At 51.0% G+C, this 14,839-nt stretch overlaps 1 protein-coding gene across 3 annotated transcripts; it reads left to right on the top strand.

The window, feature by feature from the left end:
- The first annotated feature begins 2,929 nt into the window (after positions 1–2,929).
- Positions 2,930–9,546, top strand: rangrf (RAN guanine nucleotide release factor). 3 transcript variants are annotated; one of them, XM_002941819.4, is made up of 6 exons: positions 2,930–3,083; positions 4,372–4,459; positions 6,468–6,584; positions 6,900–7,056; positions 7,165–7,259; positions 9,203–9,546. In XM_002941819.4, exons 1-6 carry the CDS (start codon positions 2,945–2,947, stop codon positions 9,321–9,323), a joined length of 717 nt encoding a protein of 238 aa, XP_002941865.3. In that variant the 5' UTR covers positions 2,930–2,944; the 3' UTR covers positions 9,324–9,546. The 3 variants fall into 3 exon arrangements, with proteins under 3 accessions (XP_002941865.3, XP_017945345.2, XP_004919461.1); XM_004919404.4 differs by lacking the exon at positions 2,930–3,083 and adding an exon at positions 3,675–4,229; XM_018089856.2 differs by lacking the exon at positions 6,468–6,584.
- Positions 9,547–14,839: the final 5,293 nt, after the last annotated feature.

Genomic DNA, 14,839 nt, shown 5'->3' with positions numbered 1-14,839 from the left:
TAGCAAACACCCCAGCTGTACCAGTGCAGGAATGACTGCCCCCGGGGCTACACAGCGGGGTATTTATATAAACTATAGTAGGGTTTCTGTAGCAAACACCCCAGCTGTACCGGTGCAGGAATGGCTGCCCCCGGGGCTACACAGCGGGGTATTTATATAAACTATAGTAGGGTTTCTGTAGCAAACACCCCAGCTGTACCAGTGCAGGAATGGCTGCCCCCGGGGCTACACAGTGGGGTATTTATATAAACTATAGTAGGGTTTCTGTAGCAAACACCCCAGCTGTACCAGTGCAGGAATGGCTGCCCCCGGGGCTACACAGCGGGGTATTTATATAAATTATAGTAGGGTTTCTGTAGCAAACACCCCAGCTGTACCAGTGCAGGAATGGCTGCCCCCGGGGCTACACAGCGGGGTATTTATATAAACTATAGTAGGGTTTCTGTAGCAAACACCCCAGCTGTACCAGTGCAGGAATGGCTGCCCCCGGGGCTACACAGCAGGGTATTTATATAAACTATAGTAGGGTTTCTGTAGCAAACACCCCAGCTGTACCAGTGCAGGAATGGCTGCCCCCGGGGCTACACAGCGGGGTATTTATATAAACTATAGTAGGGTTTCTGTAGCAAACACCCCAGCTGTACCAGTGTAGGAATGGCTGCCCCCGGGGCTACACAGCGGGGTATTTATATAAACTATAGTAGGGTTTCTGTAGCAAACACCCCAGCTGTAGCAGTGCAGGAACGGCTGCCCCCGGGGCTACACAGCGGGGTATTTATATAAACTATAGTAGGGTTTCTGTAGCAAACACCCCAGCTGTACCGGTGCAGGAATGGCTGCCCCCGGGGCTACACAGCGGGGTATTTATATAAATTATAGTAGGGTTTCTGTAGCAAACACCCCAGCTGTACCGGTGCAGAATGGCTGCCCCCGGGGCTACACAGCGGGGTATTTATATAAATTATAGTAGGGTTTCTGTAGCAAACACCCCAGCTGTACCGGTGCAGGAATGGCTGCCCCCGGGGCTACACAGCGGAGTATTTATATAAACTATAGTAGGGTTTCTGTAGCAAACACCCCAGCTGTACCGGTGCAGGAATGGCTGCCCCCGGGGCTACACAGCGGGGTATTTATATAAATTATAGTAGGGTTTCTGTAGCAAACACCCCAGCTGTACCAGTGCAGGAATGGCTGCCCCCGGGGCTACACAGCGGGGTATTTATATAAACTATAGTAGGGTTTCTGTAGCAAACACCCCAGCTGTACCGGTGCAGGAATGGCTGCCCCCGGGGCTACACAGCGGGGTATTTATATAAACTATAGTAGGGTTTCTGTAGCAAACACCCCAGCTGTACCGGTGCAGGAATGGCTGCCCCCGGGGCTACACAGCGGGGTATTTATATAAACTATAGTAGGGTTTCTGTAGCAAACACCCCAGCTGTACCGGTGCAGGAATGGCTGCCCCCGGGGCTACACAGCGGGGTATTTATATAAACTATAGTAGGGTTTCTGTAGCAAACACCCCAGCTGTACCGGTGCAGGAATGGCTGCCCCCGGGGCTACACAGCGGGGTATTTATATAAACTACAGTAGGGTTTCTGTAGCAAACACCCCAGCTGTACCAGTGCAGGAACAGCTGCCCCCGGGGCTACACAGCGGGGTATTTATATAAACTATAGTAGGGTTTCTGTAGCAAACACCCCAGCTGTACCAGTGCAGGAATGGCTGCCCCCGGGGCTACACAGCGGGGTATTTATATAAACTATAGTAGGGTTTCTGTAGCAAACACCCCAGCTGTACCGGTGCAGGAATGGCTGCCCCCGGGGCTACACTGCGGGGTATTTATATAAACTATAGTAGGGTTTCTGTAGCAAACACCCCAGCTGTACCAGTGCAGGAACGGCTGCCCCCGGGGCTACACAGCGGGGTATTTATATAAACTATAGTAGGGTTTCTGTAGCAAACACCCCAGCTGTACCGGTGAAGGAATGGCTGCCCCCGGGGCTACACAGCGGGGTATTTATATAAACTATAGTAGGGTTTCTGTAGAAAACACCCCAGCTGTACCGGTGCAGGAATGGCTGCCCCCGGGGCTACACAGCGGGGTATTTATATAAACTATAGTAGGGTTTCTGTAGCAAACACCCCAGCTGTACCGGTGCAGGAATGGCTGCCCCCGGGGCTACACAGCGGGGTATTTATATAAACTATAGTAGGGTTTCTGTAGCAAACACCCCAGCTGTACCGGTGCAGGAATGGCTGCCCCCGGGGCTACACAGCGGGGTATTTATATAAACTATAGTAGGGTTTCTGTAGCAAACACCCCAGCTGTACCAGTGCAGGAATGGCTGCCCCCGGGGCTACACAGCGGGGTATTTATATAAACTATAGTAGGGTTTCTGTAGCAAACACCCCAGCTGTACCAGTGCAGGAATGGCTGCCCCCGGGGCTACACAGCAAACCTACTAGTGTCTTTTATTAAATATATGGGGGCCACCATTGTGCCTATCAAGGAATATTTGAGGGCCACAGCTGTCTGTCACAAAATATTCCAGAATCAACTGTTTTTCATTAAATACTTGAAGGGGCGGAACAACTTTCTGTCCCTGAGTACCCCTGAGATATCACCATGCCCTCACACAACCCACTTAACAAGGCTGATATATTTATTCAATAGCATTTTGCCACACCAAAGATGGCGGGTCATGGGTCACATGTCTTATGCCTGAGAGACGCTGCTGCCTCACTTTAACGGCCCGTGTTATTTATGAAGCTGATACCGGTTTCATTGGATCGTACAACCTCGCCTAACGTAAATTTAACTTTAAACCCTGTCTTCTTCCCTCTGCTTGCGGTACTAATCAACGATTTCCCTCATCAAAGATGGCCGATCGCGGCCCTCCTTGTGGTACTAAGCAACGTTTTCCCTCATCAAAAATGGCCGATGGCGGTTTTTGCAGGCAAGTTTTTCCCTACGCAACCTGGCAGAATTTCTAGTGACGTAATTATTGTGCGTCCGGAGCCAGCGCTTCGAGCTGAAGTTGAGGGGAAGCACGCTGAGGATCGCAACGCTTCCAGTGCGGGTATTTAGGCGGCAGGCAGAGCATGCTGGGAGTTGTAGTCTCTCTGTAATTTCCAGCTGGGGAGCTACAACTTCCAGGCAAAGCATGCTGGGAGTTGTAGTCTCTGTGTAATTTCCAGCTGGGGAGCTACGACTTCCAGGCAAAGCATGCTGGGAGTTGTAGTCTCTGTGTAATTTCCAGCTGGGGAGCAACAACTTCCAGGCAAAGCATGCTGGGAGTTGTAGTCTCTGTGTAATTTCCAGCTGGGGAGCAACAACTTCCAGGCAAAGCATGCTGGGAGTTGTAGTCTCTGTATAATTTCCAGCTGGGGAGCAACAACTTCCAGGCAAAGCATGCTGGGAGTTGTAGTCTCTCTGTAATTTCCAGCTGGGGGGCTACAAATTCCGGGTAAAGCATGCTGGGAGTTGTAGTCTCTGTGTAATTTCCAGCTGGGGAGCTACAACTTCCAGGCAAAGCATGCTGGGAGTTGTAGTCTCTGTGTAATTTCCAGTTGGGGAGCAACAACTTCTAGGCAAAGCATGCTGGGAGTTGTAGTCTCTGTGTAATTTCCAGCTGGGGAGCGACAACTTCCAGGCAAAGCATGCTGGGAGTTGTAGTCTCTGTAATTTCCAGTTGGGGAGCGACAACTTCCAGGCAAAGCATGCTGGGAGTTGTAGTCTCTCTGTAATTTCCAGTTGGGGAGCGACAACTTCCAGGCAAAGCATGCTGGGAGTTGTAGTCTCTGTGTAATTTCCAGCTGGGGAGCTACAACTTCCAGGCAAAGCATGCTGGGAGTTGTAGTCTCTGTGTAATTTCCAGCTGGGGAGCTACAACTTCCAGGCAAAGCATGCTGGGAGTTGTAGTCTCTGTGTAATTTCCAGCTGGGGAGCTACAACTTCCAGGCAAAGCATGCTGGGAGTTGTAGTCTCTGTGTAATTTCCAGCTGGGGAGCAACAACTTCCAGGTAAAGCATGCTGGGAGTTGTAGTCTCTGTGTAATTTCCAGCTGGGGAGCTACAACTTCCAGGCAAAGCATGCTGGGAGTTGTAGTCTCTGTAATTTCCAGTTGGGGAGCGACAACTTCCAGCTGAGATCCATCTTTAGGGTGTAGAGATGCAGGGAGATGTGCCTTACAGGGCTATGATGGAAGCTGTCCCATAGGCCTTAGGTAACCCATTCCCTGCTGGGTTTCTATCTCTGGCCCTGGGAACTGTACAGGGGTTTAAAGTGACCAACTGCATGTGCAATAATGTGCAATTGGCTGCCATATAACTGTACAGGGGGATTTCTAATGTTTCCTTATCCCACAGATTCCCCCATGGCCCAGGATTCCCAGCCGCACCCTCTCTTTGCCGGTGCTTTCTCTGCAGTGCTGCCCCCCTTCTCTCAGGATGTCAGGTAGGATACGGGGTACCGGCCCTTCCTCATCTTCAGCATCATTATCTGGATAAACACTTACTTTCACGAAACCTATACAACTCTATTTATACATATGGGTAGGAGGTGCCATAGTGTTTCCCTTAGACAGTACAGTATGGGGGTACAGCTTATTGTGTGCCCAGAACATTCCCTCTCTGTATATTTGTATTTATACATATGGGTAGGGGGTGCCATAGTGTTTCCCTTAGACAGTACAGTATGGGGGTACAGCTTATTGTGTGCCCAGAACATTCCTTCTCTGTATATTTGTATTTATACATATGGGTAGGGGGTACCATAGTGTTTCCCTTAGACAGTACAGTATGGGGGTACAGCTTATTGTGTGCCCAGAACATTCCTTCTCTGTATATTTGTATTTATACATATGGGTAGGGGGTGCCATAGTGTTTCCCTTAGACAGTACAGTATGGGGTACAGCTTATTGTGTGCCCAGAACATTCCTTCTCTGTATATTTGTATTTATACATATGGGTAGGAGGTGCCATAGTGTTTCCCTTAGACAGTACAGTATGGGGGTACAGCTTATTGTGTGCCCAGAACATTCCTTCTCTGTATATTTGTATTTATACCAATGGGTAGGAGGTGCCATAGTGTTTCCCTTAGACAGTACAGTATGGGGTACAGCTTATTGTGTGCCCAGAACATTCCTTCTCTGAATATTTGTATTTATACATATGGGTAGGAGGTGCCATAGTGTTTCCCTTAGACAGTACAGTATGGGGGTACAACTTATTGTGTGCCCAGAACATTCCTTCTCTGTATATTTGTATTTATACATATGGGTAGGGGGTGCCATAGTGTTTCCCTTAGACAGTACAGTATGGGGGTACAGCTTATTGTGTGCCCAGAACATTCCTTCTCTGTATATTTGTATTTATACATATGGGTAGGGGGTGCCATAGTGTTTCCCTTAGACAGTACAGTATGGGGGTACAGCTTATTGTGTGCCCAGAACATTCCCTCTCTGTATATTTGTATTTATACATATGGGTAGGGGGTGCCATAGTGTTTCCCTTAGACAGTACAGTATGGGGGTACAGCTTATTGTGTGCCCAGAACATTCCTTCTCTGTATATTTGTATTTATACATATGGGTAGGGGGTGCCATAGTGTTTCCCTTAGACAGTACAGTATGGGGGTACAGCTTATTGTGTGCCCAGAACATTCCTTCTCTGTATATTTGTATTTATACATATGGGTAGGGGGTGCCATAGTGTTTCCCTTAGACAGTACAGTATGGGGGTACAGCTTATTGTGTGCCCAGAACATTCCTTCTCTGTATATTTGTATTTATACATATGGGTAGGAGGTGCCATAGTGTTTCCCTTAGACAGTACAGTATGGGGGTACAGCTTATTGTGTGCCCAGAACATTCCTTCTCTGTATATTTGTATTTATACATATGGGTAGGGGGTGCCATAGTGTTTCCCTTAGACAGTACAGTATGGGGGTACAGCTTATTGTGTTCCCAGAACATTCCTTCTCTGTATATTTGTATTTATACATATGGGTAGGGGGTGCCATAGTGTTTCCCTTAGACAGTACAGTATGGGGGTACAGCTTATTGTGTTCCCAGAACATTCCTTCTCTGTATATTTGTATTTATACATATGGGTAGGGGTGCCATAGTGTTTCCCTTAGACAGTACAGTATGGGGGTACAGCTTATTGTGTGCCCAGAACATTCCTTCTCTGTATATTTGTATTTATACATATGGGTAGGGAGGTGCCATAGTGTTTCCCTTAGACAGTACAGTATGGGGGTACAGCTTATTGTGTGCCCAGAACATTCCTTCTCTGTATATTTGTATTTATACATATGGGTAGGGAGGTGCCATAGTGTTTCCCTTAGACAGTACAGTATGGGGGTACAGCTTATTGTGTGCCCAGAACATTCCTTCTCTGTATATTTGTATTTATACCAATGGGTGTTATTGCCTCACGCTCTGTATTTCTGCCCCTGACAGTGAGCTGCGGGAGATCCCAGACAACCAGGAGGTTTTTGCCCACAATGCCACTGACCAGAGTATCATAGTGGAATTACTGGAGTATCAGGAAGGGGTATCAGACTCAGATGCTGCCCGGTGGGTATCACTCACATCAGTGAGCAGAGATAGAGGGAAAGGCTGGGAAATATAGTCAGAATCTAAAAGCTAACTGCTGATTGGTTGCTATGGGTTACTGCAGCACAACTCTTCCCCTTTGACCAGTAATAAGTGTATTGTGGGTGAATAAGTGAGCTGAGGGCGATGGGAGATGCCATACTGTCAGTGCTTCTGTAAGTGGGCGGCAGCCTAGTAGCCATTGGCTGTGTGGGGCAGGGCAGTATGAGCGGTGGGACCTAGGGCAATGTGGGTTGGCTGCCGGTGCCTTATCCCGTTCTTTTATGTTATTTGTAGATACCACTTTGAAGATGTGGCGTCAAGTAATGATGCAGAGGGCCAATCAGAAGTCTTAAGCGTAGAGCCCCTCCCCCTGGCTCAGCTCACTCTCACTGCCTGCACCAATGCCTGGGTACTGACCGGTCACCAGCTAGTGGCCAAATTCAATGAAGAGGTACGGTATTTCCTTACGGTGTTCCTTGTATCAGAGACTGAGGGCCGGCGCTGCCATTGCTGCATCATCAGGAGAGGTGCCTCCTAATCTCTCTGTATTGCCTTACAGGCTCGAAACGCTGTCACTATACACATGGCCTTATTCCGCCTGCCGCAGCACTCAACTGACATGCTCGTCACATTCAATGACCCTGCTGCCATTAAGTGAGTAATACAGGAAAAACTGCAGGGTGACACAGTGACACAGACAGAAGGAGCTGTGAGTCTGCCCCTCCCCCTGCAGGGTGACACAGTGACACAGACAGAAGGAGCTGTGAGTCTGCCCCTCCCCCTGCAGGGTGACACAGTGACACAGACAGAAGGAGCTGTGAGTCTGCCCCTCCCCCTGCAGGGTGACACAGTGACACAGACAGAAGGAGCTGTGAGTCTGCCCCTCCCCCTGCAGGGTGACACAGTGACACAGACAGAAGGAGCTGTGAGTCTGCCCCTCCCCCTGCAGGGTGACACAGTGACACAGACAGAAGGAGCTGTGAGTCTGCCCCTCCCCCTGCAGGGTGACACAGTGACACAGACAGAAGGAGCTGTGAGTCTGCCCCTCCCCCTGCAGGGTGACACAGTGACACAGACAGAAGGAGCCGTGAGTCTGCCCCTCCCCCTGCAGGGTGACACAGACAGAAGGAGCTGTGAGTCTGCCCCTCCCCCTGCAGGGTGACACAGTGACACAGACAGAAGGAGCTGTGAGTCTGCCCCTCCCCCTGCAGGGTGACACAGTGACACAGACAGAAGGAGCCGTGAGTCTGCTCCTCCCCCTGCAGGGTGGCACAGTGACACAGACAGAAGGACCTGTGAGTCTGCCCCTCCCCCTGCAGGGTGACACAGTGACACAGACAGAAGGAGCTGTGAGTCTGCCCCTCCCCCTGCAGGGTGACACAGTGACACAGACAGAAGGAGCTGTGAGTCTGCCCCTCCCCCTGCAGGGTGACACAGTGACACAGACAGAAGGAGCCGTGAGTCTGCCCCTCCCCCTGCAGGGTGACACAGTGACACAGACAGAAGGAGCCGTGAGTCTGCCCCTCCCCCTGCAGGGTGACACAGTGACACAGACAGAAGGAGCTGTGAGTCTGCCCCTCCCCCTGCAGGGTGGCACAGTGACACAGACAGAAGGAGCTGTGAGTCTGCCCCTCCCCCTGCAGGGTGACACAGTGACACAGACAGAAGGAGCTGTGAGTCTGCCCCTCCCCCTGCAGGGTGACACAGTGACACAGACAGAAGGAGCCGGGAGTCTGCCCCTCCCCCTGCAGGGTGACACAGTGACACAGACAGAAGGAGCCGTGAGTCTGCCCCTCCCCCTGCAGGGTGACACAGTGACACAGACAGAAGGAGCTGTGAGTCTGCCCCTCCCCCTGCAGGGTGACACAGTGACACAGACAGAAGGAGCCGTGAGTCTGCCCCTCCCCCTGCAGGGTGACACAGTGACACAGACAGAAGGAGCCGTGAGTCTGCCCCTCCCCCTGCAGGGTGACACAGTGACACAGACAGAAGGAGCTGTGAGTCTGCCCCTCCCCCTGCAGGGTGACACAGTGACACAGACAGAAGGAGCCGGGAGTCTGCCCCTCCCCCTGCAGGGTGGCACAGTGACACAGACAGAAGGAGCTGTGAGTCTGCCCCTCCCCCTGCAGGGTGACACAGTGACACAGACAGAAGGAGCTGTGAGTCTGCCCCTCCCCCTGCAGGGTGACACAGTGACACAGACAGAAGGAGCTGTGAGTCTGCCCCTCCCCCTGCAGGGTGACACAGTGACACAGACAGAAGGAGCTGTGAGTCTGCCCCTCCCCCTGCAGGGTGACACAGTGACACAGACAGAAGGAGCCGTGAGTCTGCCCCTCCCCCTGCAGGGTGACACAGTGACACAGACAGAAGGAGCCGTGAGTCTGCCCCTCCCCCTGCAGGGTGACACAGTGACACAGACAGAAGGAGCTGTGAGTCTGCCCCTCCCCCTGCAGGGTGACACAGTGACACAGACAGAAGGAGCTGTGAGACTGCCCCTCCCCCTGCAGGGTGACACAGACAGAAGGAGCTGCGAGTTGTGACTGGAGCTGATGACTGATGTGCAAGCGAGACTAAAGTGCCTACATGTTTTCTTGCAGCCCATCCAGCAGCAGCGCAGTGGGAGGAGCATCCCTGGCTCCACTTTCCCCATGGACACTTGCGGACTTCAACCGGCTCCTATGCACTTTGCAGCTGCACAATCCCAGCATCTTTGGGTGATGTCAGACTGACACCAAGCAGAGAGGTGCAAATGGAGAGTACCGCGAGGGGCTGGGAGTGATCAGTAAGTAAGGGAGGAGCATTGGTTGATTGCATGTGAATCATAACCAATCAGAAGACAAGTGATGGAAGAGGAGAGAGAGGCCATTTAGCAATAACATACTGTATATATATATATATTTATATTCCCTGTACAAATAAAGTTTCCTTCCCCTTTGGACAAGGCGGGGCTGGCAGTGAGTGCTTCCTGCCCTTTGTGGCGCTAAAGGACAATAACTGGTCATCACACTCTGCCATCGGTAAGAATGGCTCCTCCCATGCGGGGTTCATCTACAAATGAGTAATTATAGTAATTAAATGACATAGGAAACTAGTACAGAACGGAACAAATACAGGAATTTGTCAGAAAAGAGCTTTATTCATCCAGAAACATGAGAAAAATGGAAGGATTACTTCCTGGAAATCAGGTGACCTGTAGCCACGCCCACTGATGAGAACTAATTTGAGTTCTTGCTTCTTTTCCCAGTGGGCCCTGGGTCAGTGAGTCTGGGCGGGGCGGGGCGGGGTGGCTGTTTTTCTCCCGATGGCTCTTCTTCCGGTCCCCCTGTAATTATAAATGCATGAGTAAATCACTTGGGGCAACTTGTGGGGTGCATAGCTATTCCCTAGCCTGTAGGGGTCACTGAACCTGCCCGTCCCAGTGCTGTGTAGGGGAGTGGATTAAATCATGTACATACTGATCCATAGAGATCTGTGCAATGGAGTGGCTACTTATTCCCAGTATATGGGGAATTGCACTAATTCGTAGGATCTCTCAGTGCCATCCAGCTAACTGGCACATCTATTGTGTGAATGCCAAGCCACCTGAGGCACAAGACCAGTGGCCCATACTGTGCAGTAAAGCAATCCCACTCAGGGGTGCAAGGCCAAGGCTGCAGCCCGTGGGTCACATGGAGGAAATTCTGTTATCTGTTCAATGTGAGATACTCAATGGTTTCTCCTGCCATCCTGTCTGTGGGCTTAATATCGTCTGCCTTGGGCTACACAAGCCACCAAGCTGGCTGCATGGCATTCTATGGGGAAACACTTTCATATGGATATATGTGTACTTACCCTCTGCCACCATTGCCTCAGTTCCCTCATGAGCCTTTATACGTAGCTGATGAATCCAGGGGTTGGGAATGTGGTGCTGGTTGGCATGTTGCAATATGGCAAGGAAGATGTTAGATGGGAAACGGTGTGCCACACGTGCCAGATCTGGGGCGAAACAAAGTCAGTGTAAAAGTGCCCTAATGGCCCTGACATAGTTACAGGCCCAGTCCCTAAAGGAACCAAGTGCCCCGTATAGGAATTATGCGCCATAGTGGAAGGGTCTAAACACACTGACTTACCCACACTGTAGTACAGCAACTTGAGGATCAGAATCTGTCTGGGAACCCACCGGATCATGGCTGCCTACTGCTCTCAATATGGAGAGAGCACACACTGAGCCTGTACCTGTAATGAGGGATCAGAGCGACCTACTGGTTCTGCTCCGTCAGCTCCTAACAATGATGTGACCCACGCGGGGCCACAAGGCCAATCAAGGCCCAGGGTGCAGGTTACACTTCCTATAGGGACAGGCAAAAGTCTTTAGTGTATGCCCCACTTAGCCCTCAAGCACTTGCACTGGTGCCCACACAGTGAGCCACTGTACTCTCTGCAGGATAGTAGTATGTGAGGAAAATGGCTTCCCTGAGCCCTTGTACTCTCTGCAGGGTACTAGTGTGTGAGGAAAATGGCTTCCCTGAGCCCTTGTACTCTCTGCAGGATAGTAGTGTGTGAGGAAAATGGCTTCCCTGAGCCCTTGTACTCTCTGCAGGATAGTAGTGTGTGAGGAAAATGGCTTCCCTGAGCCCTTGTACTCTCTGCAGGATAGTAGTGTGTGAGGAAAATGGCTTCCCTGAGCCCTTGTACTCTCTGCAGGATAGTAGTGTGTGAGGAAAATGGCTTCCCTGAACCCTTGTACTCTCTGCAGGATACTAGTGTGTGAGGAAAATGGCTTCCCTGAGTCCTTGTACCCTCTGCAGGATACTAGTGTGTGAGGAAAATGGCTTCCCTGAGTCCTTGTACCCTCTGCAGGATACTAGTGTGTGAGAGAAATGGCTTCCCTGAGCCCTTGTACCCTCCACAGGATAATATTGTGTGAGGAAAATGGCTTCCCTGAGCCCTTGTACCCTCTGCAGGATAGTAGTGTGTGAGGGAAATGGCTTCCCTGAGCCCTTGTACCCTCTGCAGGATACTAGTGTGAGGAAAATGGCTTCCCTGAGCCCTTGTACCCTCTGCAGGATACTAGTGTGTGAGGAAAATGGCTTCCCTGAGTCCTTGTACCCTCTGCAGGATACTAGTGTGTGAGGAAAATGGCTTCCCTGAGCCCTTGTACCCTCTGCAGGATACTAGTGTGTGAGGGAAATGGCTTCCCTGAGCCCTTGTACCCTCTGCAGGATACTAGTGTGTGAGGAAAATGGCTTCCCTGAGTCCTTGTACCCTCTGCAGGATACTAGTGTGTGAGGAAAATGGCTTCCCTGAGCCCTTGTACCCTCTGCAGGATACTAGTGTGTGAGGAAAATGGCTTCCCTGAGCCCTTGTACCCTATGCAGGATACTAGTGTGTGAGGGAAATGGCTTCCCTGAGCCCTTGTACCCTATGCAGGATACTAGTGTGTGAGGAAAATGGCTTCCCTGAGCCCTTGTACCCTCTGCAGGATACTAGTGTGTGAGGAAAATGGCTTCCCTGAGCCCTTGTACCTTCTGCAGGATACTAGTGTGTGAGGAAAATGGCTTCCCTGAGCCCCTGTACCCTCTGCAGGATACTAGTGTGTGAGGGAAATGGCTTCCCTGAGCCCTTGTACCCTCTGCAGGATAATATTGTGTGAGGAAAATGGCTTCCCTGAGCCCTTGTACCCTCTGCAGGATAGTAGTGTGTGAGGGAAATGGCTTCCCTGAGCCCTTGTACCCTCTGCAGGATACTAGTGTGAGGAAAATGGCTTCCCTGAGCCCTTGTACCCTATGCAGGATACTAGTGTGTGAGGGAAATGGCTTCCCTGAGCCCTTGTACCCTCTGCAGGATACTAGTGTGTGAGGAAAATGGCTTCCCTGAGCCCTTGTACCCTCTGCAGGATACTAGTGTGTGAGGAAAATGGCTTCCCTGAGTCCTTGTACCCTCTGCAGGATACTAGTGTGTGAGGAAAATGGCTTCCCTGAGCCCTTGTACCCTCTGCAGGATACTAGTGTGTGAGGGAAATGGCTTCCCTGAGCCCTTGTACCCTCTGCAGGATACTAGTGTGAGGAAAATGGCTTCCCTGAGCCCTTGTACCCTATGCAGGATACTAGTGTGTGAGGGAAATGGCTTCCCTGAGCCCTTGTACCCTCTGCAGGATACTAGTGTGTGAGGAAAATGGCTTCCCTGAGCCCTTGTACCCTCTGCAGGATACTAGTGTGTGAGGAAAATGGCTTCCCTGAGCCCTTGTACCTTCTGCAGGATACTAGTGTGTGAGGAAAATGGCTTCCCTGAGCCCCTGTACCCTCTGCAGGATACTAGTGTGTGAGGGAAATGGCTTCCCTGAGCCCTTGTACCCTCTGCAGGATACTAGTGTGTGAGGAAAATGGCTTCCCTGAGCCCTTGTACCCTATGCAGGATACTAGTGTGTGAGGGAAATGGCTTCCCTGAGCCCTTGTACCCTCTGCAGGATACTAGTGTGTGAGGAAAATGGCTTCCCTGAGCCCTTGTACCCTCTGCAGGATAGTAGTGTGTGAGGGAAATGGCTTCCCTGAGCCCTTGTACCCTCTGCAGGATAGTAGTGTGTGAGGGAAATGGCTTCCCTGAGCCCTTGTACCCTCTGCAGGATAGTAGTGTGTGAGGGAAATGGCTTCCCTGAGCCCTTGTACCCTCTGCAGGATACTAGTGTGTGAGGGAAATGGCTTCCCTGAGCCCTTGTACCCTCTGCAGGATACTAATGTGTGAGGAAAATGGCTTCCCTGAGCCCTTGTACCCTCTGCAGGATACTAATGTGTGAGGAAAATGGCTTCTCTGAGCCCTTGTACCCTCTGCAGGATACTAGTGTGTGAGGAAAATGGCTTCCCTGAGCCCTTGTACCCGCTGCAGGATACTAATGTGTGAGGAAAATGGCTTCCCTGAGCCCTTGTACCCTCTGCAGGATACTAGTGTGTGAGGAAAATGGCTTCCCTGAGCCCTTGTACCCTCTGCAGGATACTAGTGTGTGAGGAAAATGGCTTCCCTGAGCCCTTGTACCCTCTGCAGGATACTAGTGTGTGAGGGAAATGGCTTCCCTGAGCCCTTGTACCCTCTGCAGGATACTAGTGTGAGGAAAATGGCTTCCCTGAGCCCTTGTACCCTATGCAGGATACTAGTGTGTGAGGGAAATGGCTTCCCTGAGCCCTTGTACCCTCTGCAGGATACTAGTGTGTGAGGAAAATGGCTTCCCTGAGCCCTTGTACCCTCTGCAGGATACTAGTGTGTGAGGAAAATGGCTTCCCTGAGCCCTTGTACCCTCTGCAGGATACTAGTGTGTGAGGAAAATGGCTTCCCTGAGCCCTTGTACCCTCTGCAGGATACTAGTGTGTGAGGGAAATGGCTTCCCTGAGCCCTTGTACCCTCTGCAGGATACTAGTGTGTGAGGAAAATGGCTTCCCTGAGCCCTTGTACCCTCTGCAGGATACTAGTGTGTGAGGGAAATGGCTTCCCTGAGCCCTTGTACCCTCTGCAGGATACTAGTGTGAGGAAAATGGCTTCCCTGAGCCCTTGTACCCTCTGCAGGATACTAGTGTGTGAGGAAAATGGCTTCCCTGAGCCCCTGTACCCTCTGCAGGATAGTAGTGTGTGAGGAAAATGGCTTCCCTGAGCCCTTGTACCCTCTGCAGGATAGTAGTGTGTGAGGAAAATGGCTTCCCTGAGCCCTTGTACCCTCTGCAGGATAGTAGTGTTTGAGGAAAATGGCTTCCCTGAGCCCTTGTACCCTCTGCAGGATACTAGTGTGTGAGGGAAATGGCTTCCCTGAGCCCTTGTACCCTCTGCAGGATACTAGTGTGAGGAAAATGGCTTCCCTGAGCCCTTGTACCCTCTGCAGGATACTAGTGTGTGAGGAAAATGGCTTCCCTGAGCCCCTGTACCCTCTGCAGGATAGTAGTGTGTGAGGAAAATGGCTTCCCTGAGCCCTTGTACCCTCTGCAGGATAGTAGTGTGTGAGGAAAATGGCTTCCCTGAGCCCTTGTACCCTCTGCAGGATAGTAGTGTGTGAGGAAAATGGCTTCCCTGAGCCCTTGTACCCTCTGCAGGATAGTAGTGTGTGAGGAAAATGGCTTCCCTGAGCACTTTCCCACACAGTCAGCATAAGCGTGCTTAGGCATTCCATAGCCTCTGTTTATGCAGCCTGCATGTTTGCTGGCACCAGGTGTCACAGCAAGAGCAAAGACAAACCACCATGGATCCAGCTGCCATATTGTTTCACATATAAAGTG

Source organism: Xenopus tropicalis, chromosome 3, assembly GCF_000004195.4.
Source record: "Xenopus tropicalis strain Nigerian chromosome 3, UCB_Xtro_10.0, whole genome shotgun sequence".
Taxonomy (NCBI): domain Eukaryota; kingdom Metazoa; phylum Chordata; class Amphibia; order Anura; family Pipidae; genus Xenopus; species Xenopus tropicalis.
Note: the sequence above shows the minus strand (reverse complement) of the source record. Positions and strands in the feature narration are given on the sequence as shown.